Source organism: Mastomys coucha, unplaced genomic scaffold (genome assembly GCF_008632895.1).
Source record: "Mastomys coucha isolate ucsf_1 unplaced genomic scaffold, UCSF_Mcou_1 pScaffold1, whole genome shotgun sequence".
Classification (NCBI taxonomy): domain Eukaryota; kingdom Metazoa; phylum Chordata; class Mammalia; order Rodentia; family Muridae; genus Mastomys; species Mastomys coucha.
The window spans coordinates 90,385,015-90,407,647 of NW_022196891.1; the positions used below are offsets into that span (position 1 = coordinate 90,385,015).

At 45.8% G+C, this 22,633-nt stretch overlaps 3 protein-coding genes across 4 annotated transcripts in view; 2 read left to right on the plus strand and 1 right to left on the minus strand.

Annotated features, from left to right (window-relative positions):
• The window catches only part of Irf6 (interferon regulatory factor 6), a 20,572-nt gene extending 1,970 nt beyond the window's left edge, over positions 1 to 18,602 (plus strand). Inside the window, exons 2-8 of the mRNA XM_031339483.1 lie at positions 2,105 to 2,281; positions 6,800 to 7,004; positions 7,780 to 7,908; positions 12,273 to 12,431; positions 13,941 to 14,333; positions 15,067 to 15,185; positions 15,823 to 18,602. Of these exons, the coding sequence (XP_031195343.1) occupies positions 2,108 to 2,281; positions 6,800 to 7,004; positions 7,780 to 7,908; positions 12,273 to 12,431; positions 13,941 to 14,333; positions 15,067 to 15,185; positions 15,823 to 16,047 (1,404 nt within the window). The 5' untranslated portion in view covers positions 2,105 to 2,107 and the 3' untranslated portion in view covers positions 16,048 to 18,602. The remainder of the gene's footprint in view (positions 1 to 2,104; positions 2,282 to 6,799; positions 7,005 to 7,779; positions 7,909 to 12,272; positions 12,432 to 13,940; positions 14,334 to 15,066; positions 15,186 to 15,822) is intronic.
• Positions 18,603 to 20,143: 1,541 nt separating this feature from the next.
• On the plus strand, positions 20,144 to 22,101 carry CUNH1orf74 (chromosome unknown C1orf74 homolog). The gene is made up of 2 exons (XM_031339513.1): positions 20,144 to 20,350; positions 20,821 to 22,101. Exon 2 carries the CDS (start codon positions 20,914 to 20,916, stop codon positions 21,703 to 21,705), a length of 792 nt encoding a protein of 263 aa, XP_031195373.1. The 5' UTR covers positions 20,144 to 20,350; positions 20,821 to 20,913; the 3' UTR covers positions 21,706 to 22,101.
• A 3-nt stretch (positions 22,102 to 22,104) lies between these two features.
• Traf3ip3 (TRAF3 interacting protein 3) overlaps positions 22,105 to 22,633 on the minus strand; it is a 25,878-nt gene continuing 25,349 nt past the window's right edge. Inside the window, exon 16 of one of the 2 annotated variants that reach the window (XM_031339502.1) lies at positions 22,105 to 22,329. In XM_031339502.1, the coding sequence (XP_031195362.1) occupies positions 22,240 to 22,329 (90 nt within the window). In that variant the 3' untranslated portion in view covers positions 22,105 to 22,239. Of the gene's footprint in view, positions 22,333 to 22,633 lie in introns of both variants that reach the window. The other variant, XM_031339499.1, reaches the window with a different exon arrangement.

Here is a 22,633-nt window from a genome sequence, read left to right on the forward strand (position 1 = left end):
TCTAAGAATCTCGGATGACAGATGGGGGAACTCCTGGCTGACTTTTAGAAGTCAGAGAGGGTTGCAGAGGAGGAAGTAAGATAGAGGAGGAGGGCAGGCTGAGGAGTCACACATGTATGGCCCCATCTTGGGAGAACATGGTGAATCCAGAGTGCTGATCTTCATCACCAGTGGCCTGGGTGGCTCTTGCCTCGCCAGTGCAGACTACTGTCATGAGTGTCTTCAACTTGTTCTTGATGGTTATGAATCAACTATAATAAGCCCTCAGGTGCATTGTCCAACAAGAGGTGGATTTCTCATGCGTGACAAACCCAGAGTCAGGTCTTCTCAGGACTGCAGTGGGGCTGTTCTTAGCCCAGCGCTAGACTAATAGGTGTCCAGGGCTAGGCTAATAGGTCTGCTCTCTTCTCCCTGGTTCTTGCCCCGCCTTCTTCTAGGAAGAGTAGGACCTCGTAGGAGAAGGAAGCACTTGGCATTGGGGTATTGATTTCTTTTCGATATTTCTTTTCGAGGTAGGGTCTCATGTAACCCTTGAGACCTTGATCTTCAGTCCTCCTGCCTTGTAGTCCCTTCTCATTGGGTGTCCACATGCTCCCTGGGTTTAATGGCTCCATATGAGGCCCTGTGAAGAACCCCCAAACCAGGGCCAAGAGCAAGGGCTCTAGAAGGCTCTATGCTCAGCTCACCTGCCCAGCAGGCTGTGCTCCCAGGGGGAAGGTTTCAGTTGCTGGACTTGGTAATTGGGTCAGAAGGCTCAGGTCCTACCTTGCTCTTAAAGTGCCAGAAATTGAGTTGGGTTGAATTCCCTCTATTTGGGTGGAACCTGCCCAGGGAAAGAAGTGGTGTTAGGGGTCACCCATGGTTAAGCTTTTCTGAAGGTCATTCAGCCGATTCAACTGGCTTCATTTCAGAACTGTGACCCTGGTAAGGGTTTTCTGGTGTGAAGAAGGTAGCATTTTCAGGCCATCGTGGGGCTTATAGTCTCAGTGTGGTTTCCTCAAGAAGGACTAGACATAGGCAGAGAACATGAATGATGTTTGTAATTAACACAGTGCTTGGCACACGGCTGCTGGTGAACAAATATTTGTGGAATGACTTACTTTTTCCAGGTGTCCGTTTCTATCTTAAGTAAAAACAAAACAAGAACCCTAAAACCCCCAAAGTGTCTGTGCTACCCTGAACACACATGATCTCTTCCGAAAGAATCTAACACAGTACCCCAGGCAGACAGTGTTCTAGCGAGTGACTTTGGCACGGGATCCACAGGCCTTTGTCTTGGGCCATGAGTGCTGGCTGCTGTAGAATGTTATCTGCAGCGTCCATGTTTCCAGGAGAATCAATCGCAGACTTTACCCAGCCTGGCGCCTGGAACCAGTTGGTTTTCTCCAGCCTCTGTGGGGAGATAAACAGACCCAGGTGAGGAGGCCGGCTTAGCTGTGCAGGGCTTAGCTGTGACAACAGAATTTGGTTACTGTAGGGCTTCTTAGAGCTTTCCCAGGCTTACAGTGGGGAAGTGTTCTCAAGCTGTACCTCAGGCACTGGAGATCAGCTGGGACTCTTTTTGCTAGAAGCCAAACGAAGGAAGGCTGTCTGGGTTGGTGGAAAGATTGCCTGCTCACCCAAGTGAGGACTTTGGAACCAGGGCCGGTCCCTCACCTGCTTCTCTCAAGTAGCCATTCTCCATTGTCTTCTTGGAAAGACACTTTGTTTAGCTTCTGGCCCAAAGTTTCCAAAACTTTCCTTCCTTCTCCTGAGGCGAGATTGAAAAGAGCAGTTGCCTTTAACCTTGCAGAGCCCCAAAGGAAGCTCTGCTCCAGCGAAGATGACATCACCTTTCATTTCTCTGCTTAAGGATTTAAATAGAAGAAATGTGATCTGCTTGCATGATAAGTCTGATTTAGCCAGAGCATGAAGTATAAATGGCTTTGCAGTAAGAATCAAAAGAACCCTTTTACTTCTTTCCTTCTCTTCTCTCTGGCACAGTTTACTGCCATATTTAATTTCTTTGCTGTAATCAAGTGAAACTGTAGCCACAGCACAGGGGAACAGTGGCTGGGAAAGTTCCCAGTGACTAGCTTCACTCTTCCATTTTCCCTACTTCTAGATCATGGCCCTCCACCCTCGAAGAGTCCGGCTGAAGCCCTGGCTGGTGGCCCAGGTAGACAGTGGCCTTTACCCTGGTCTCATCTGGCTACATAGAGATTCCAAACGCTTCCAGATCCCCTGGAAACATGCCACACGGCACAGCCCCCAACAAGAGGAAGAAAACACCATTTTTAAGGTAAAGAACTTCCTTCTGCCATCCGAGTTGGATTTTGTTCTAGTTCTCTGAGGCCATTCTGGGTTCATTTGCTTTCTCTATTCTGGCATTCTGGCATAGTGGAACCTATATGATGAGATGCCCAAATTGTGATTCCTCTTCTCTAGCTGTGTCTATGAGGCTGAGGTCTTTACGTTCCCATTGGTTACAAGATACTCAGTATATATCCAAGTGGATCTGGGGTGAGGGTTTGTGTGTGTGTGTGTGTGTGTGTGTGTTTGTGAGTGCAGGTGCCCTTGGTAGTTAGAAGATTGTATTCCTGGGAGTTGGAGTTACAGTAGATTGTGAGCTGCCCTGCACACCTGACATGTGTGCTGGGAACCAAGTTATTTGGCTTTTCTTCAAGAACAGTGAACACTTTTAACTAACTACCATCTCTCCAGCTTCACAGTTTTATTCTTTAAATGCCTTTCTTTCTTTCTTTCTTTCTTTCTTTCTTTCTTTCTTTCTTTCTTTCTTCCTTCCTTCCTTCCTTCCTTTCTTTCTTTCTTTCTCTCCTTTCTTCTTTCTTTCTTTCTTTCTTTCTTTCTTTCTTTCTTTCTTTCTTTCTTTGTTTTTTTTGTTTGTTTTTTGAGACAGGGTTTCTCTGTGTAGCCCTGGCTGTCCTGGAACTCACTCTGTAGACCAGGCTGGCCTCGAACTCAGAAATCTGCCTGCCTCTGCCTCCCAAGTGCTGGAATTAAAGGCATGTACCTCCACTGCCTGGCTCTTAAATGTCTTTCTTACACCTTTCCCCTTCCTTCTCCTTTCTCCTTTATCTTCCCCACTCCTGATTTTGTTTCTCACCTTTTCTTTTCCATCCCTAAGGATCAGTCAAGCCCAAGGCTTTGTGCATGAAAAGCATACATACACATTACCACCAAGTTACATCCTAAGCCCTAATTATGTTTTCACAAATAACAAGTAATTCTTCTGTGATCCTCATTGTAGTCTGCTGGAGACAAGATTTAGTCACATAGCACTTTAGTAAATTTAAGTGAAACCAAAGGTTGACTCTGGACAGAAGTAAGTAGGCAGTGGTTATTGAAGGGTTTCATTGTGGTTACAATTTCAGGAGCTGCCTCTCCACTTTAGACCAACTTCTCCCTTCCACCTCAGGAGCAGTTAGTTCCCACAGCCCACGATGCTTGTCCTTTCTTACTTTGTCTATAAGCTGGAAGGCCGAGCTGCCATCCAGTCCTGATTGACTGTAGGATCAGAAAGAGGCAGAGTTGAGTCCAGGGCTCTGAGGAAAGCCATGCTGACCGGGCTATTTCCCACCTATTTCTGGTGTAGAGGGGAGAGACAGAGAGAAAACAGACCTGAGAGGATTTTGAAAGTATGTAAATGAAACACTAAATCTATGAATCTTGATAATGTATTAATATTATGGATAGGTGTTATGAAAGTGTTAAGGGAAATATCTGTAGACCAGTGCTTATCGCTGGCGGAGCTAACGTTGAGAAAGGGACAAGCTTGCTCAGGCCTGGTCGCATCCCTTGCAGCCTTGTTCTCTCTGGGTCTGAGTTTGCTGTTGCAGTATCTGGTTGGCCACGGGAAGAGGCTGGTCCTGTAGGCCCCTCTCAGGAGAGTGTGAGGAAAGCTTTGCGTTGGTATGTCTCTTTACAGATTGCTGAGAGGCATTTGAGTGGTGGGGGACAGGAGACTGTCACAGGTCCTATACGCTGGTGAACTGACTTTTGGTGAGATACAGATGAGAGAGGCAGCAGTATGGACTCGTGTATTCCCAATGTCACTTGAATCTGACGATGACCCTGTAGGGAGAGTCTTCCTCCCATCCTGTGCTGTACATTTAGAATCCATCAGTGGGGCTGAGTAACTTCCCCTGTCAGTCAATGGTAGCTCTGGGGTTTGAGCCTGAGTCTCTGATTCTGTTCCCTTTGTCCCCTGATTCTGAGTGGAAACTGAACTGTCCTCTCAGGTCAGTTTTCTCTCTGCTTCTCCCCTCTACACCAGTTGAACAACCTCAACTTCTATAACCACCAACTGTGGGGTTGGTCTTGAGTAAAGCATGCAACCTCTTTGGGTTCTGGTTTTTTCTTAAACTGGAGTTGGGGTGAAGCCAGTCTGTCTGCTTCTTACAATTGTCATGAAAATCAAGTAAAGTGTGAGGAGATATCTGTAAAGTACTATAAAAATGTAGACATAAGAGCCATTTCAGGAAGAGAAAGAGGGCCTTCACCGTGACCAGGCTCAGTGGAGGGGTTTGAACAAGTACAGTTTGTTTATATGTCAGAGCATTGGCCCACGTGGTACCTCATGGCCCTTCCTTCCTGATGCTGAAGTTGTGCCTGTAAAGAGTGTAGCCTTCTTCTTGTCAGCTGAGCTGACTGAGGAGATGGCTGGGTGTGAGCAGGAAGCTGGTGCTAGCCTGGATCTCAGTAAGTCCAACTGTGCTGTTGAAGGAGCAGGATTTAAGGGAACCACAGAGTACAGACTTCTTCCAGAATCTGCCTCTGGAGTCAGCTGGATAGACTCAGAGCCAGTGTGAATACAGAAGGTCAGACAAACCACGGGGAGGTAGAGGAAGCAGCAGACAGGTACACCAGGTGATGGCAGGTTTGCATCTCAGGTACTAGCAGCAGTGAAATTGAGCCTACCTATGGATGGAGCCAGCCTTAGTCACCCTGGTGCCTGCTAAGCCCACACAAAGCAGCTCAACTTGGTTGGTATTCTTCATCTTAGACTGCAAAACACACAGAGGAAACCAAATCAGAGAAGGTGGCTGGAGGAAGTGAGTGTGAGCTTGAAGAAGACCTAGTTAATACTGGACTCTGCCGCTCTGCAGGGTTGGGATTGAAGGGGACCAGAACTCTCAAAAGAGGGTGTAAAAGTTCAATTTCAGCTTAAGGAAAAAGCCCGTGCCTGGGCATGGTGGTGTATGTCTAAAGTTTTAATACTCTGAAACCTAAGACAAGAGGATTGCTGTGAACTTTTGAGGCTAGCCTGAGGTATGTAAGTGAGATCTTGTCTCAGAAAAATTAAAAAGAAAAAACATTCTATGTGGCAAAAGTTTGGACAAGTAATCTGCCCTGACAACTTGTAAAGGTTCGAGTGGGGCTGGAGAGGTGGCTCAGCAGGTGTCCCTGCACCTCATGACCTGAGTTCAATTCTCAGGACTCACATGGTATAGAAGGAAAGAACCAATTCCCACTTATATACACTAACTACATAAAAAGTGATGAAGTTAAACATTTAAACGGGTTAGTGTGTTCTTGTTTGAGGAACAGACTTCAAATGAGGTCTCCTTCCTCTGCATCTGGGAACATGAAGAAAGTTGAGTGATCGAAGGGCATGGAAGCAGAGCTCGGTCTGCTCCTCCCACAAGGACGCTCCTGAGGGGCCGGGTCTGTTCCTCACTTTGGTTTGCCTCTTCTCGCTGGGCAGATGATCTTGTTCCTCTCATCTACAGAGGTACTTTGACTTCCTACTTTGGAAAACAGAGCAAGCTTCACAGTGATTTTTAGGCCACGCCTTCTACCACGCCCCAGGCCACGCCCCCAGGTCACTGCGGGGAGTTTCCCAATGCAGGCAGAGTTTGAAAACTGGGAAAAGATGTGTGTGAATTTGTTAAAACTTGCCGCCCTCAGGTAGGGGCTGGGACAAGCTGAACGTCAGAGCATGCTTCCTGGAGGATTTTTGTTTTGTTTTTTATTGAAACTACGTAGTCCGAGTTGGTCCTGGACTCTCTTACTCAGGTTAATTTCAAACTCACTGTCCTCCTGTCTCAGCTGCCACAGTTCTGAAAGTCTTTATACTGTCTCACCTCCTTTTGCCATACTTATTGTTGTGTAAGCTATTCTTGTTTTAAAAGAAAGCCTGGCAGGGTGGAGCACACTTCATTTTCATCGCTGGGGAGGCTGAAGTAGGATTTAGAGCTGAGACCAGTGTGGGGGGGTTACATAATGAGACAGGAGCAGGAGAGATGGCACATGGGTAGGGGCCCGTGCCAATCTGCAGCATATCGGAGTTTAGTTCCTAGCACTTACAATGCACAGCTCACAACCACCTGGAACTTCAACTCTGGGGGATCCAGTGATCTGACATCAGAGGGCACCACATACATGCTAACATACCTAACCCCCAAATATATATAATTAAAAATAAAATCTTAAACAAAACCTTGAAAAACAGATGGAGGAGGGAAGAAGAGAAAAGGGAGAAAGAACAAAGGTGGAAGAGAATGGAGAAGAGGAGAAAAAGGTGTGTAAAGCCTGCTATACAGTGCCGCCCCAGACTTCAGCTTTGGCATTGTCTGGACAGGTACTGGTGCCAAAGCCTGAACCAAGGCTCTGTTCAAAGCTTTGTTTGCATACAGCTTGATTTCTCTTCGACCTGCCTTTGTTGGCCCCGAGGTCAGCCTTACCCACTGCAGTCTCAGAGGAGTGTGTACAAGTGTGTGTGCATGTGAGAGGGGCGCGTGCATGCTTGGCGGTAGTTCTCCACAGCGGTCAGCACTCATACTGCCTCATTCCTTAGGCTTGGGCTGTGGAGACTGGAAAGTACCAGGAAGGGGTGGACGATCCTGACCCAGCTAAATGGAAGGCTCAGCTCCGCTGTGCTCTCAACAAAAGCAGGGAGTTCAACTTGATGTACGATGGCACCAAGGAAGTGCCCATGAATCCTGTGAAGATCTATCAAGTGTGTGACATCCCCCAGCCCCAGGGCTCTGTCATTAACCCAGGTGAGGCCCAAGACTTGGACAGACCCAGAGTTGGTCTCTTAAGAAGACAGGTTGATATCAAGCCTTTGCCTAGGAAGAGCTCAGAGAGCAGATGGTGTAAGGAGTTACAAGATGAGTGCTTTAAGCAGAAGGTAGACGAGGGTACTGTTCTTCTGGTAGGACAGCCTCTCTAGGGATGGAGAAGTAACAACTGGGGGATGGGGGGGTGTATTCCAAACCAGGCTCGCATTATTCTACTACTGCTGGACTTGAGTTATTGAGCCTCTGTTTCTTCAGTTTCAAGATGTGAACTCTCATCATTCTGCCTTTTCAAAGGTTACTCATAGAACCAGTGAACATGACCTGTGCAAACTTTTGTGTTCTCTATAAGCATGGGGTCAAGTTAGTTTAGTCTGTGGAGTATTTCTGCTGAGGATCTGCCACCCAATCCTCAATGGATAATGAATACAAAGAGCCCGACATTTAGCCTTATCATCCAGTCAGACCTTGCAACAATGGAGGGTTTGTGCCTCTCTCATATATGGCTCTCAAAAATGAGTATTCTGGAGCCCTTAAAAGGGATGCTCATGTGTAGAAAGCTACTGTGTTGCTATGGTAATGTGTAGGGATTTCTAAGGCAAGACAAGAGACCTTGAGTACAGACTCTGTAGAAGGACTTAGAACTAGCTAAAGCTTGTAGGTGCATACTGAGATGTCTCTAGCCTGGGTGGTGGGTCAGCTGTTGAGATGTCAATGAAACAAACTGCTGTTCTGTGGGCTCATGTGTCCTGGATAGGATCCACAGGGTCTGCTCCTTGGGATGAGAAAGATAATGATGTGGATGAAGATGATGAGGAGGATGAGCTTGATCAGTCACAGCACCACGTCCCCATCCAGGACACCTTCCCCTTCCTGAACATCAATGGTGAGTGGGGTGGCTGGCAGCCCACAGGGTGTGAGGATGATGTAACTGGCTTTGGTTTTGGAACTACTGCCCCATCAGCCACCATTGCTCTGAGAGGGTAGAGGGAGTGGTGGGGCTCCCCAGCCAGACTGCTGGTATCTTAGTAAGCCGAATAAGCTGAAGTCCCAGGCAGAAGATCTGATGCTTCAGTTATTCCAGAGCAAGAGGGTGCTCTAGAGAACATGCAATTCAAAGAAATAGAAGAAGCATAATTCATTCCTGGTGAATAATAAATTTGGGAATTTACTTCAGAGAAGTGATATATCCTGTTTATGAATTGTAGTTAAACTCCCAACAGTTTTCCTGGTATGAATTCTGAGTTACATCCTTAACAATTCTCTCTGATGGTGCTGGGCCATGAAAAACTTGATTCTAGCTGATGATACTTGGCCCCAGTGGGTTTATCTCTAAGAATCTTTTATCAGTTTTGATTCTGGAGGCTTTTGGACAGTTTTATTAACATTTAAGAGAAAACTCCCAGGACAGGCAAGCTGTAAATCTTGTCAACTGCCAGGAGGAAGAAGATGGAGAAGAAGAAGAGAGAAAGCCACGTTGTTTGAGTGGAGCTGGTATTTTTAGCAATGGCAAGCGTGGTAATTGTGAGGGGCTTCACAGAAGGAGTAAGAAAGCCCAGTGTGTTAGGGGGAGTTTCTCCAGGCTTAGGCCAGTTTTTTGTTTTGTTTTGTTTTGTTTTTTAAAGACATAAAAAGAAAAAGGGCAAAGTAAGCCTTCCAGGGTCCTCATGGCAGCTTTGTAGCAACACCCTCTTGTATGGACTTTGAATTCAGCTCTCCAGGAAAGAGGAGTTGGAGAGGTTGCTGTGTGGCATCAGGGCCTATGTCTGTTTGTAGATGCTCATCCCAGGATCCCCAATGTGCTCTGGATTGCCCTCCTGAAGCATTCTTACCACATCTGCCCAAGGAGATGATAATAGAATGACTGACAACCAGCACACCTCACACTGTTTGCATGCTGTGGGTCGGATGAGGTGACATTCGCCACCTAGAGAATTCAGTCAACCATGATGCTGCCTTAGGGTTTGAACGTCACTGGTTCTAGCACTTCACCTAGAACCAGGACATGACAATGTTTGCTCACAGCCCCTCTTCACTTCCTGCCTCCTTCTCTCCTTCTTGTCATTTTTTTTTTGTTTGTTTGTTTGTTTTCATTTTTGAGTCAGGGTACTATATAGCTCCCTGCCTGGCCTAAACTTGCCATGCAGATCAAGCTGGTGTGGAACTCAGAGATCCACCTGCCTCTGCCTCCCAGTGCTGGGGTTGAAGGTGAGTACCATCACTCTTAGGTGCCTTTTGGACCCTTTGAACAAGTGGTGGATAAAGGAAACTTTCATGGGGGCTTGAGAGATTGGCAGAATCTATTGTGGGTGGCTCACAATCATCTGGGTCCAGGACATTTGCTGTCCCCTCCCTCTTTGGGCCCACACACATACAAACAATTAAAAAGTGATGAAAATAAATATCTAAAGAGAAAAAAAAGACATCCTTTGTGGAGATTGTCTAATCTAAACAGTATTACTACATGCTGCTCTCTCAGTAAAATTTTAAGTTGGACATCTATCTGAGGTGAGTGTGATAGCCAATGTATTTGGATGGCTAGGACAGGAGATCACTACAAACTTGAAGCCAGGCTGGTCTAGGGAGAACCTATCTCAAAACAAAACAAAACATTAAAACAAACCAGTTAAGAATTGGAAATGTGGGCCTTTCCCCAGATTCTTGGCTCACTCATTCTGTTTCATTCCTTGACAAGCTGTAACTTATTTTCAGTATCCTGGCTTCTTATTTGAAATTACTGCTGTGTTTCTTCATGTTCGAGGCCACCTTGAGTCTCTATTAGAGAGTTGTAGAGCATACATTACCAACAGAAATGTAAGATGGTTTCATACTTAATGCACAAGGTCAAAGAATATTGACTTCCGTGATTTCAGTGCTGGGGAGGTGAGCAGCAGAGGAAGATGTGTTAAGGAGGCACAGAAGCCTAAGAGACCTAGGCGGGGCCATGGACAATGGCGGCAGGAAGTAGAGTTGGGATTTCCTTTCCTTTTTCTTTTGTTTTGAATATGTGGTCCATATTGGTTTGGAACAAGCGCTCCTTCTGTGGTAACCTCCAAGGTGTTGGGATTATAGGCATGCGCCATCAAGCCTGCCAAGGACTAGGGTTTTCATTCTCTGTTGAAAAGCTGTAATTAGATCTGGTTGAATGAATAAATGTGGTTTAAAATTTATGACGGAATAAAAAGATAATCAGTCGAAAGGCTTTCCTTGCATCCTGTCATGGAGCCTTCTACTTCATTCACCAATATAGGCAAATTTAGCTAGGTTTCTGGCCATTCTTTTAATTTTTTAAAATTTTTATTTTAAGTTTTATGTATGTACTGGCTAGTTTTGTGTGTCAACTTGACACAGGCTGGAGTTATCACAGAAGGGAGATTCAGTTGGGGAAGTGCCTCCATGAGGTCCAGCTGTGGGGCATTTTCTCAATTAGTGATCAAGGGGGTAGGGCCCCTTGTGGGTGGTGCCATCCCTGGGCTGGTAGTCTTGGGCTCTATAAGAAAGCAGGCTGAGCAAGCCAGGAGAAGCAAGCCAGTAAGGAACATCCCTCCATGGCCTCTGCATCAGCTCCTGCTTCCTGACCTGCTTGAGTTCCAGTCCTGACTTCCTTTGGAGATGAACAGCCATGTGGAAGTAAGCCAAATAAACCCTTTCCTCCCCAACTTACTTCTTGGTCATGATGTTGTGCAGGAATAGAAACCCTGACTAAGACAATGTATGTCAGTGTTTTAACTGCATGCCTGTGTACCACATGTGCACCTGGTGCTTGTGGAGGCCAGGAGAGGGTGTAGGATCTCCTGGTATGTGGTGCTGGGAATTGAACATGTGCTCTGGAAGAGCAGCCAGTGTTCTAACCACTGAGTTGGTTTTCCAGCTCCCCTTTCAGACAGGTTAATATTTTATTGCATTTTTATTTATTGTGTGTGGGGACACACACACACACACACATGTGGAGGTCAGAGGACAACTTATAGGAGTCATTTTTCTTCTATTGTGTCTATCTGGGCACTAAACTCAGGTTGTTGGCCTTGGCAGCAAGTTCTTTACCCACTGAGCTATGTCTTAAGCCCCCGTTTAAGACTTTATGATTGTAAGATGCATTTGTTTTACTGGAACATCTGTACGTTGACACTCACTTGAAGCCAGTTGGCTGAGTCAGTGGTACTTTCCTTATGAAGATATTGAGTCACTGTGTATAGTCACCCCGCATGCACTATGCAGTGCTCTTCTTATAAGACATTGAGTCACTGTGTACAGTCACTGTGTGCACACTGTGCAGTGCTCCCTGGTGAAGACACTGGGTCATTGTGGACAGTCACTGTGTGCACACTGTGCAGTGCTCCCTGATGACACTGGGTTGCTGTGTACAGTCACTGTGTGCACACTGTGCAGTGCTCCCTGATGACACTGGGTTGCTGTGTACAGTCACTGTGTGCAGACTGTGCAGTGCTCCCTGATGAAGACACTGGGTTGCTGTGTACAGTCACTGTGTGCACACTGTGCAGTGCTCCACTTATAGACATGGAGTCACCATGTACATACTGTGAAGTGCTCTTCTTATAAGACATAGAGCCACCAGATATACACTGTGTAGTGCTCCCCTTATGAAGACATGGAGTTACCAGGTATATACTGTATAGTACTCCCCTCATGAAGACACTGAGTCACCGTATGTACACTTCAGCACTCCCTTATAAAGGCATTGAATCACCATGTACAAATTAAGCAACACAGCACCTTTCTTTTTTCTTTTTGTTTGTTTTTAAAAGATTTTATTTATTTGTTTTATGTATATGAGTTCACTGCCCCTGTTTTCAGACACACCAGAAGAGGGCATCGGATCCAATTACATGTGGTTGTGAGCTACCATGTGGTTGCTGGGAATTGAACTCAGGACACCTGGAAGAGCAGTCAGTGCTCTTAACGGCTGAGCCATCTCTCTGGCCCCGGTAGAGCACCTTTCAGTCATGCAGTCTGAATCAATTTACAGAGAAAGTACTCTTGTTTCCATCTGATCTTTAGCAAACAAAGGGTTTTAAAGCAATGAGCTTATGGGAGAAATAAAACAACTGGGAATGGGGAGCTGTGTAGCCACTGAGTCATGAGTCATGAGATCTGTGCTAGGCTGGGAGATCATACCAGGTTATGGTCTGGTGACTCCTCTATAGCTACCTTGCTTGTTCTCTGAGCCTCGGGCCAGATGATAGTGTGCCTTGTGTGCTCGTGCTCACTCACTTTCTTCTTCTGTTCCAGGTTCTCCCATGGCGCCAGCCAGCGTGGGCAACTGCAGTGTGGGAAACTGCAGTCCTGAATCAGTGTGGCCCAAAACAGAACCTCTGGAGATGGAAGTACCCCAGGCACCCATTCAACCCTTCTACAGCTCTCCAGAGCTGTGGATCAGCTCTCTCCCCAGTAAGCGAGCCTGCTTTATTATTGCTGGTGCTTCATCTCTTATTACATGGCCTTTCCTCCCGTGTCTACCACTTCCTTCTCTGTTCTATTCCTGAAGTGCGGAGAATCAAACCAGAGCCTTTCGCATGCTAGGCAAACACCACTGAGTCACACCCCCAGACCTTGTCTGCCTTATTTATTTATTTTTTTTGAAATGTCTAGAATAGCTACCTGCCCTGCCCATGTGCTCTCTGTATCTGCTTATGAACGGTGAGATGAGTTACCAGGGAAATAAAGAAATGTTTGCCCATTCCTTCTTGTCTGTTCAGCTGTTCTGATTGGTAAGAGGTACAAGTTAATTATTGTTATTCTTGGGGATTTGGTGACAAGGTCTGCTCGAAGACAGGGAAGTGCTAGGCCGTGGCAAGGATTTGGTCACCCAAGGCTCTTGATTTTGAGGGACTTTAGGGACTCTCTGGATTAGGTACACATTTATCTTGATGAAGAATTAACTCTTTTCCCCTGTCATCTTTTCATACTCTACATGATAGGACACGAACCTAAAATCTTGTCCAAGAAGCTGAGTAGCTTTGATAAGGTCTGTTGGGGTCAGAGAGACGTGCTGAGTGAAAAATCTACTTCCCAGTGAGCCTCCTTTTATAGCATGTGTAGAACAGGTTCAGGGTGTGTGCTAGCATGTATGACTTCAGAAGGATGGCTTGGTATTTTTTCTTGTTCCTCCGGTTACTTTCAGAGTGTGATGCAGGGCTAAGGGTGTAGCTCAGTTCGTGTGTGCTTGCCTATGATATAGGAAGTCCTGGTTTTGATTCCTAGCACTAAATAAAACTGGGTAAGGTTTTGTACACCTATAATCCTAACACTCAGGAACTGGAGGTGGAAGGGTTAGAAGTTCAAGGCCATTCTTTGCTACCTAGGGAGTTTAAGTTTAGTTTGGGTTATGTGAAATCCTATCTCAGGAAAAAAAAAAAAAAAGGAAGTGCAAACCAGACACTGTTGTCATTCTCTCTTCATTCAGTGAACACCTTCCATGATGCACAATAGAGTAGCTACTCATCACATGTGATTATTCATTTAAATGAATTGACATCAGACATATCCTTGGTCACATTCATCACACATATTCTCGGTGCACACATGTGGCAAGCGGTTACCCATATTGAAGGGAGACAGTCTTGCTATCTCCCTCAGATGTTGCCAATGTATCTTTACTTTGGTGTGAGCTGGGATACCAGGACATCAGTATATGGAGTTAGACTCTAGCCTCAAGGGTGTGGCAGCTAAGCAGAGAGTACATCTGGGCCTTAAGCTCTGCTGCAAGGTGTCCTTCTGGGTGACTACTCCGGGGGAAATGTTGACACCTCCCTTTATTGCAGGAAGGATAACTATGGCAATGACCTTCCTGAGAGCTGGTTGAAAGATGATGGCTTGATCTTGGTGGACTCATGTGAGTCTTAGGGATGGACAGACAAAGCAGAGCAACAGGACTCACTCTCATCTCTCACCTTGTAGTGACTGACTTGGACATCAAATTTCAGTACCGTGGGAAGGAGTATGGGCAAACCATGACGGTGAGCAACCCACAGGGCTGCCGGCTCTTCTATGGGGACCTGGGCCCCATGCCTGACCAGGAGGAGCTCTTTGGTCCTGTCAGCCTGGAGCAGGTCAAGTTCCCAGGTCCAGAGCATATCACCAACGAGAAGCAGAAGCTGTTCACCAGTAAGCTGTTGGATGTCATGGACAGGGGACTGATCCTGGAGGTCAGCGGACATGCCATTTATGCCATCAGGCTGTGCCAGTGCAAAGTGTACTGGTCAGGGCCGTGTGCCCCCTCGCTTGCTGCTCCTAACCTGATTGAGAGGCAGAAGAAGGTCAAGTTGTTTTGTCTGGAAACCTTCCTGAGTGGTGAGTCTATTTTAGAAGATTGATGTTGGGAGATGCCCCCTAAAGGTTTTTCTCCTTTCCCCTCCTCTTGTTTCAACTCCTCCTCCTCCCTTTCCTCTTCTTCCGCCTCTTCTTCCCTCTTCTCCCCCCACTCCACCTAAGCTTTCCTGATGTAACAAAATGTCAAGGGAGAAGAGAACCTTGGTTTTAAGCTAGGACCAAGACTCGGACAGTCACAAAGGGAGTTGAACTCCAGGACTGTCTCATGAATGGTGTTTTGAGGTTGGTTATGGCTCCTTTGGGGGCAGAGAAAGACTTGCCAGTACCCCTCTCCCCAAATGTTAGATTATCTTTCACTTTGGAAGGTGACCTTGTTCATCATAGCAAAACTCACACTCTTCTTCTCTCAGGAAATATTTGAGTAGTTAACTTAAGGAGACAAGCTTAGAAATGGCACTGAGATATATATTTACAATGTGTTTTGAATCCCAAGTCTATATCCCCAGTTTCCAGCAGAGCCCTCTGAAATGATAGACAAGTTGTATTTTCGATGTTCAGTTTGGTAAACACTGGTCACATGTGTCTGGTGAGCATGTAAATGTGATGGGTATGACCAAGGAGTTTAATTTAATTTTAATTAATTTAAAATTAATAGCCACATGTGGGCTGTGGCTATTGTATTGGGCTGCATGGCAGGCGACACTGATTGGCACAGACAGAGAATAATCCAGGAGTGCTTTTCCATATTCTGCAGAGCTCATTGCCCACCAGAAAGGGCAGATAGAGAAGCAGCCACCTTTTGAGATCTACTTATGCTTTGGGGAAGAGTGGCCAGATGGAAAGCCCCTGGAGAGGAAGCTCATCTTGGTCCAGGTGAGGAGATAAAGACTATGACAGCAACTCTTCTTTCTGCTGGTGCTTTACCCCCTGGTCTGGGATGAGTCTTGATTGATCATCCACTGGCCTGTGTGTATTTTGATGCCCTCAATGAGGCAGCAGACTTAAGTTTTGTGCAGTAGGACTGTGTTGTACAATACATTCTTAACATGGGTGAACAATTTAATGGACACTTTACCTTTCATTCTCCTTCTGATACTAGGGTCTTGCTAAAACCTTACGAGATGTAACATTTTCCATCTATTCTTATAAAATGTTTTGGCCATGTTTTTAAGATATAACTGTGTTCTGGGGATGGTTGCAAGTCTACTTGGGGTTGTGCATGGAGTTGTACACCAAAATAGGCAGTGGATACCTCTTGATTTGCTAAGTAAGCCGCCACCTTGTTAGGCATGTAGAATGATGTGGCATCCAGGTTCCTATCCTTGAATTAACCAACTTCTAAAGTGAACCTTGACTAGTGAAGATATAGCTGTTCACTAGTATCTAGATGTGGGTGGGGAGGCTGAGTGGTTCTCAGGGCCTCAGAGGTTCTTCATCAATGTCAGGGCCTCTCTTGCTACTTAAAAATGCCTGTTCTTCAGTGGAAACTTGTGTGCTCTTGCCTGAACAGGTCATTCCAGTGGTGGCTCGCATGATCTATGAGATGTTTTCTGGTGATTTCACCCGCTCCTTTGACAGTGGCAGCGTTCGCCTGCAGATCTCCACTCCAGACATCAAAGATAACATTGTTGCTCAGCTCAAGCAGCTGTACCGCATCCTTCAAACTCAGGAGAGCTGGCAGCCCATGCAGCCTGCCCCCAGCATGCAGCTGCCGCCTGCCCTGCCTGCCCAGTGACCCAGACTGCCGTGCGTGTCCTTTTCTTTCCTCTCTCTCTTTTTTTATATTGTATATACGGATTTTTTAAATTCATATTTAGTCAACTTTTAAATCTTTCCATAGCCTCATTAGAAGTCTGAGACTTTCTGAAAAACACCTAGTTCCTCTAATTATCAAGATACCATCGTCTGAGGGGTTCCTTTTAGATCTTCCACGGGTGGTGTAGGAGAGATCTGATTTGGAAGTTTAGACACTAGGATTCTAGCCACAGCTGTGTTTCCATCTGACTTTAGGCAGATCGTTTAACTGAAGGGCATCGGATGCATCACTTGTAAATAAAAAAGGTTTGGAATGATGCCCCAAATTGCATTCGGCCTTAAAACGATTATTTTCCTCTACTTGTATAAGACAAAACTGCCTGGAACAGGACCCTTCTGCATTGTTCTTAGAACACATATTTTCCCCTTCTTGCTTTCATCCAAGTTCCTTGAGCACTGATGTGATCTGAATTGAGCTCTGTTTGACCTGTTCTGCTAGTACAGTCAGCTGGCTCCCTGCTTGGGGAAGTAAGAGAGGAGCTGATTGGTTGCCTGGCAACCAGTCTTGATATCTAAATAGAGATGGTGCCAAGGTCTGAAAGTCACTCAACCTGTGTGTGGAGTAAAAGCTCATAAAATGAGTGTCAAAGGGGCAGTTGGTGACACGGAAAGCCGAAGGATTCCATGAGAGAAAGAATGGTCGTCAGTGGAGGGACTCCATGAGAGAATGGTCATCAGCGGAGGAATTCCATGGGAGAATCATCATCAGCCGAGCACCTCGTCAACACTCACACCACCTTGTATGTGGGGTTGATGAGCAACTGTGATTCCATGTGACTCACTCAGGCAGACACTCTCCTCTTCCTCATTTTCTTCTCAAAGATTATCTGGAGGGAGTTGGGCATCTAGGATACGCTCTGATGAAAAAAATGGACGGTTCTTGTTTAGAGACTTCCAAGAGTCTTCCTGCCATTCGGACTTTTCTATTTGTGGAAAATGAGGTGTTGCATATGTTAAAGATCTGGACAGTGCGCTTCTGGGGAAGGGTCAAACATGCTTATAGCACTTGCTATGGGCAATAGAGATGGCGAAGAACAGCGCAACTGTGTCTCACCGAGTGTCGGCCCCAGTCCCTTCTCATAATTTGAATCCTGAGACTTAGATGAAAAGCAAGATGCGTCTCTCTGGTTATAGCCCCAATTCTCTTGAACACTGGTGTTTGTTTGTTTCATGTCACATGGACCATGCCTCTCTGTACAGTCTGCTGCTCTTACACCATGGCTAGCATCTTCTGCTTTTCTAGCCACTGAAAGTTGGGATGCATTTCAAGTTTAACAGCGCAACCTAATCTTGGGTGACAGTGAGACTTACTTAGGATGCTTAAGCTTTGGTTTAAAGTTCTCTTAGAGATTATTAAAGGGCGGACCAAGAGAGATCTGGGTGAGCTAAGAAAAACCCGTGTCTGTGTGAATAAGAGCGAAGTATAATTGTATACACATAGCCATAGTATAAACATGTCAGAGTAAAACTCTTTGTATACTAATTAAAAATTTTTAAAGAAAAGTTTAGGTAAAAGTTTAAAAATTGGACTTTTATAGATCAGGAGTCATGCAAGGCATAGGGACTTTATTCTTTGGAGGAATGAGTAGCATCATTTGGTGAGATGAAGTGAGGGAGTCTTGATGTATGGTTGCTCCATCTGGGAGTTCAAAGTTAAAAATAACCCGTTATAGAGAAAGTAGGAGGGGAATAGAGGACATTTCCTTTCCATTCTGTAACATATCAGCAGGCTTTGAGGGATGGTCAGACAACAGGATCTGGTAAATATGTTCTAAGGGCTACAGATTGAGTTTTTAGGTGTGTGATTGAGTTTTTAGGTTGACAAATCTGTCAGTATGATGAACGATTTTGTGAGGTCCTAACTAGACAGTCCAGTTTCTTCCTTGTCTTGCATCTTTTTTTTTTTTTTTTCAGAATGCTAGAAGCACACACTACATACAGGGTCTTCTCTTGTCATCTTTAGTAAGCTTTCTCTGGTTTTGATAGATACCAGGCCCTGTCCTTTTTAGGAGCACTAAGTTTCCCAATGTTCCCATTCACTCTCCAGATGTCTTCTCCCTGGTCTTCATCTGAAGACTCAGAAGGGAGGATTTACCCTAGTTCCTCTTTTTCCTTACTGTGCACTCCAGATGACGTCCAATGTTAAAGAACCACTACAGATAAACTGGGAAGGCAGATGTTGAATCTGGTCTCCTCTCCACAATTAAGACCTTGGTTGTATGTTCCCATAATATCTTAAACTTTCAGAATAACTGTGTCATTTGTAAATTACTCCATGTCTGTGTCCTGCTTGACTGACTGCCAACTTGGAAAGTGAAAACTGTTTGTCTTAGATTTATTGCCAGGTCTTTAGCAGTGTCTTATACAGTGTGTTCTATGATATTTGTGCTGTAATAAATGAACTAAGTCTTTTGATTTGGAGATTTATTGCTAACTATCATGGGAATGTAAAATAAATTTGGGAAGAAAAAAATACAAAGTTAGAGTATTGGTTGTATCAATTTTTAGTACTGACTCCCTCTGAGCTGAGAACCTAAGTTAGATTGGCAGGCCCTACAAACTGATCTTACTTACGTACTGTCTGTCTGTCTGTCTTTAACTCACTGCTAGTCCTTTTTGGTATGAAGGTACCAGAAAGGTTGCACCAATGTAAAACCTCCAGTCTGGGTATCCATTCTGCTGCCCATAACTTGAGACATTTGTCCAGGCTAGAGTTTTCTTAAGACTTACTTCACAGAAGATATAGGCTAATTTCTTATGCCAACATTTGTCCTTCCTATCTGTTTTAAGACTTTTCTCTGGAGAATGGAGCAAGGCACTTTCTAAGGTCCCAGTGGCAGAAGAGGGTACAGTTCCAGCGAAGTTCAATCTGGGGAACCAACGAGTCCATTAGGATTACTTACAAAGCAGTGGGTCAGAGGTTGTGTTCAGGAGCGTGGGTGGCCTTCAAGGGGCCAGTAAGGATGTTAAAACTCCCTGGCTTCCTAGATGGTGTTCCCCTCCTTAGTTTTTCCCTGCCTAGATACCTCCTTGAGGTATCATTCAATTAGGGTAGACTCTAACCTCAGAACTACAGAGGCTGAGGCAGGAGGATTGTCATGTTTGAGGGATAGATAGCAAGACACTCTCTCAACAAACAAACAAACAAGCAAGCAACCCCACCACCACAATAGTGTGGCTAAAGAGATGAGACCTGCTCTTTCTTCCGAAGATTTGAATTCGGGTCCCAAAGCCCATGTGAGGCAGCTTACAATATCTTTAACTTATTTAGCTCCAGGCGATACTACTCCCTTTTCTGGCTTCCTGGGCACCCTCGCATACGAACTTATAAATGAAAATAAAAGTAAATCTTTTAAAATAAGATGATGAGCAAACTGGACTCTCGGGCTTTGAGCTCCAAGAAGGTACAATGCAGTACCTCTAGCGCCTCGGCACAATGAGAGTGAATACTCAGGCTGCAGACATACACTTAGTCCAGAGGCTCAATCCTCATCGCGGCATAAACCAGAGATCTAGAAGTCCCGTTTCGGGCCAGCCCCTGCAACACAAAATGTTGTCTCGAAATAAAATAGTACAGTACAATAGTATTGGCTCAGCAGGCTGGTTTCCTGAGTTCGGTACCTCGGACCCACTTAATAAGGTGAGCGAAGGCTGACGTGGCGCCATTGTGCACGACCACACAATAAGGCGGTTTTTAAAAAGGAGTGAATGTGCATGATCTTGGCATACCTATCAAGTCCAGACTTTAGGTACATTTCTTTTTAAAAAAGGCTTTACAGCATTACCCACAGGAGAGGCATCCCTGCTATTCCGCGGACTGACAGCTGGAGTTCCCGACGCTCCTCCCTACTTTCCCTCTCTTAAGGCCGGTCCGCAGCGGCCCTACCGGAAGGGGCGGGTCTAAGGTGGCTTTACCTCCCACACGGTCCGCAACCTTGTCAAAGGTTCCGGCTTGCGTTTGCGCTCCGAATGACGTCACGGAAGGGCGGAGTAAGTCAGTGCGCTTGCGCGCCAGGCTGTCTTTTTCCCTGGCCGGCTCCTCACACCGTGGGATTTTCACAGTACTGTGTGTGGGACGTGGGAGAGAACTGGTTTCTTGGTTGCTGGAGGGCAGCCGGAAGGACTTACTGCACCCCCCGAACCCGCGGCGGAAATGCAAGCCCAGTGTCTTGGGGCAGAGCGCTTCTTTTTGTCACTAGTCTAAAAGAAAATCTAACGCGTGGGTACGTGTGGCGGTGGGAGCGTGCCTTACCAAAAGGCAAGACGGTTCCAGCAAGTGTTAAAGTGGCCCCTGCCCCAGTTCTAGACGCTTTCACTTTATCTGTGTGTCGAAGGGTGAGGCGGTGGTTACTCTGCATTGTAGCTTATGCTGGTTTGATCAGGCTGCTGTAAGAGCTCATAGTGGGATATGGGGAGTTGGCAGTGGAGAGCTTGTGTTTGGAGCCCAGAGATCTGTCCCAGTACACAGTTTTGGGAGAAGTGGTAACTTTTTCCAAAGGCTTCAGTTGCTATAAGGTTTGAATGCCAGAGCATAAATTGCACCAGGTAAAAGTTAGAGTCGAGGCCAGAGACCATATCAATGTGGCTACAAGCACGATTTCGGAGACTTAAGTCTGCCAGAGAAATGGGGTGCAGCATCGGTGGACCCCATCTTGACAGTATTAACGATTTCCCCTTACCATATTGTTTCTAGGATCTTTCTCAAGTGTTGGAAGCCGAACCGTGACTCATGGGAGGGAACTGTGGCAAGCTAAGGAGGCCATCTGTCATGTAACTTCCAGATCCCATGTCAACACCAAGCCCTCAGCTGCTGGTGGCAGCTGCTCAGCAGACTCTGGGTATAGGAAAGAGAAGATGCCCACCTCGAGCTACCTGCCTTCGCCTGGCAGGAGAGGTGCTGGCTGTGGCCCACGGGCTAAAGCCAGCTGTACTCTATGATTGCAACTCTGCAGGAGTATTGGCACTCCAAAGCTATTTGGAGGAACTGCAGGGGCTGGGCTTCCTGAAGCCAGGACTTCACATTCTTGAGATTGGAGAGAATAACCTCATCGCCAATCCTGAGTATGCCTGTCAGCATTTACAACAGACGCTGCTTGGTACCGTAGCTTTTGTGGATGTCTCCTGTTCCCAGCCTCATCCTTCTGTTCGGTCATTGGACCAGCTTCCGGACTTGAAATCTCTCGTAGCTGACATCAGCACACGTTTTCAAGGACTGCAGGAGGATGCGTCTCTGGGTGTCTCCTACAGCAAGCTACATTCCTCAGACTGGAATCTCTGCACTGTGTTTGGGATACTCCTGGGCTATCCTGTCTCTTACACATTTGACCTGAACCAGGGAGATGACAACTGCTTAGCCATGACTCCCCTGCGGGTGTTTACTGCCCGGATTTCATGGCTGCCTGGTCAACCTCCAATTCTGTTGTACTCCTTTAGTGTTCCAGAGAGTTTGTTCCCAGCCCTGAGGAACTTTCTAAGTGCCTGGGAGAAGGAACTCAGAACCCGTTTTAGGGCTCAGAATGCCTTTGCTAACCTCAGCATCTCCTCTGAGGTGGTCACACTTCCTGCTGTGGCCCTCTGAGTTAACTCTGCCTCTTGAGATTGTATCAGTGAATGGTTATCTCTGGGTGGGAGATGTCAATTAGAGTGAATGTCGTGCCATCAATCGACCATGTTGGCGGCAGTAGTATTATTTCCATCTTTATATTAGGAGTTCCTAAGTCCTTAGCAGAGGTACCTGTTTGTTTTTTATTGAATAAGAGATAGAAGAGTGAGAAAAGGAGCATTGTGGAGACTTAAGCAGTATATACCCTTGGATGGTGTCCTCCTCTAGTGGATAGTGCCTTAGAGGGAAGAAGAATGACTAGGTAATTTACATGTTTATGGAACTCTTAACTGAATTAGGGTATGAGACAATGATGTTTAAGGGTCACACTTGTGGTTTATTTTTCAGGAAATAAGACAGTTCTAAAGAGTAGTCTTGTGAGATTGTTTATTTACAGCATGGTGAAAGACAATAAAACTAGGGATTCCCAAGTTATAAAGTACCATAACTCAAGTTTTTCATGGAGTTGTTTGCTTCCGAGTTTTACTTGAGAGAGATGCCAGAAGTTCTTCAGATGACCAAGTTGCCTTTGTTTGCCAGGAACACGGCCAGTGCTGTAGCAATCACCACCATCAGTACTGGGAGCCATTGGCCACAATGCTGCTATATGGAAGCGGGTAGAGAGAGGAGAGAGCAGCCATGAATTAGCTGGAGAAAGTATGGGCAAGAATAGTCCCTTGGTATTTTAACTCAGTAGAAGACCTCACATTGGTGGCGGAAAGGGCTTTTTTTTTTTTTCCTCTTCAGTGTCTCCCTCACTTTTTGTCACTTCCATTGAGATAATGCCAGTTTGCTAGTGGCCTAGAGACTCATATCCAACAGGGGACAGATATTTAAATGCTGATCTGAGTAGTCGAAGGTGGAAATTAGCAGAATAACACTCTCTTTGCATGCTTCAATACTT

Bases quoted from the DNA above. Each gene is read 5' to 3' on its own strand.
- CUNH1orf74 (XM_031339513.1), top strand. From the start codon at position 20,914: ATGTCAACACCAAGCCCTCAGCTGCTGGTGGCAGCTGCTCAGCAGACT.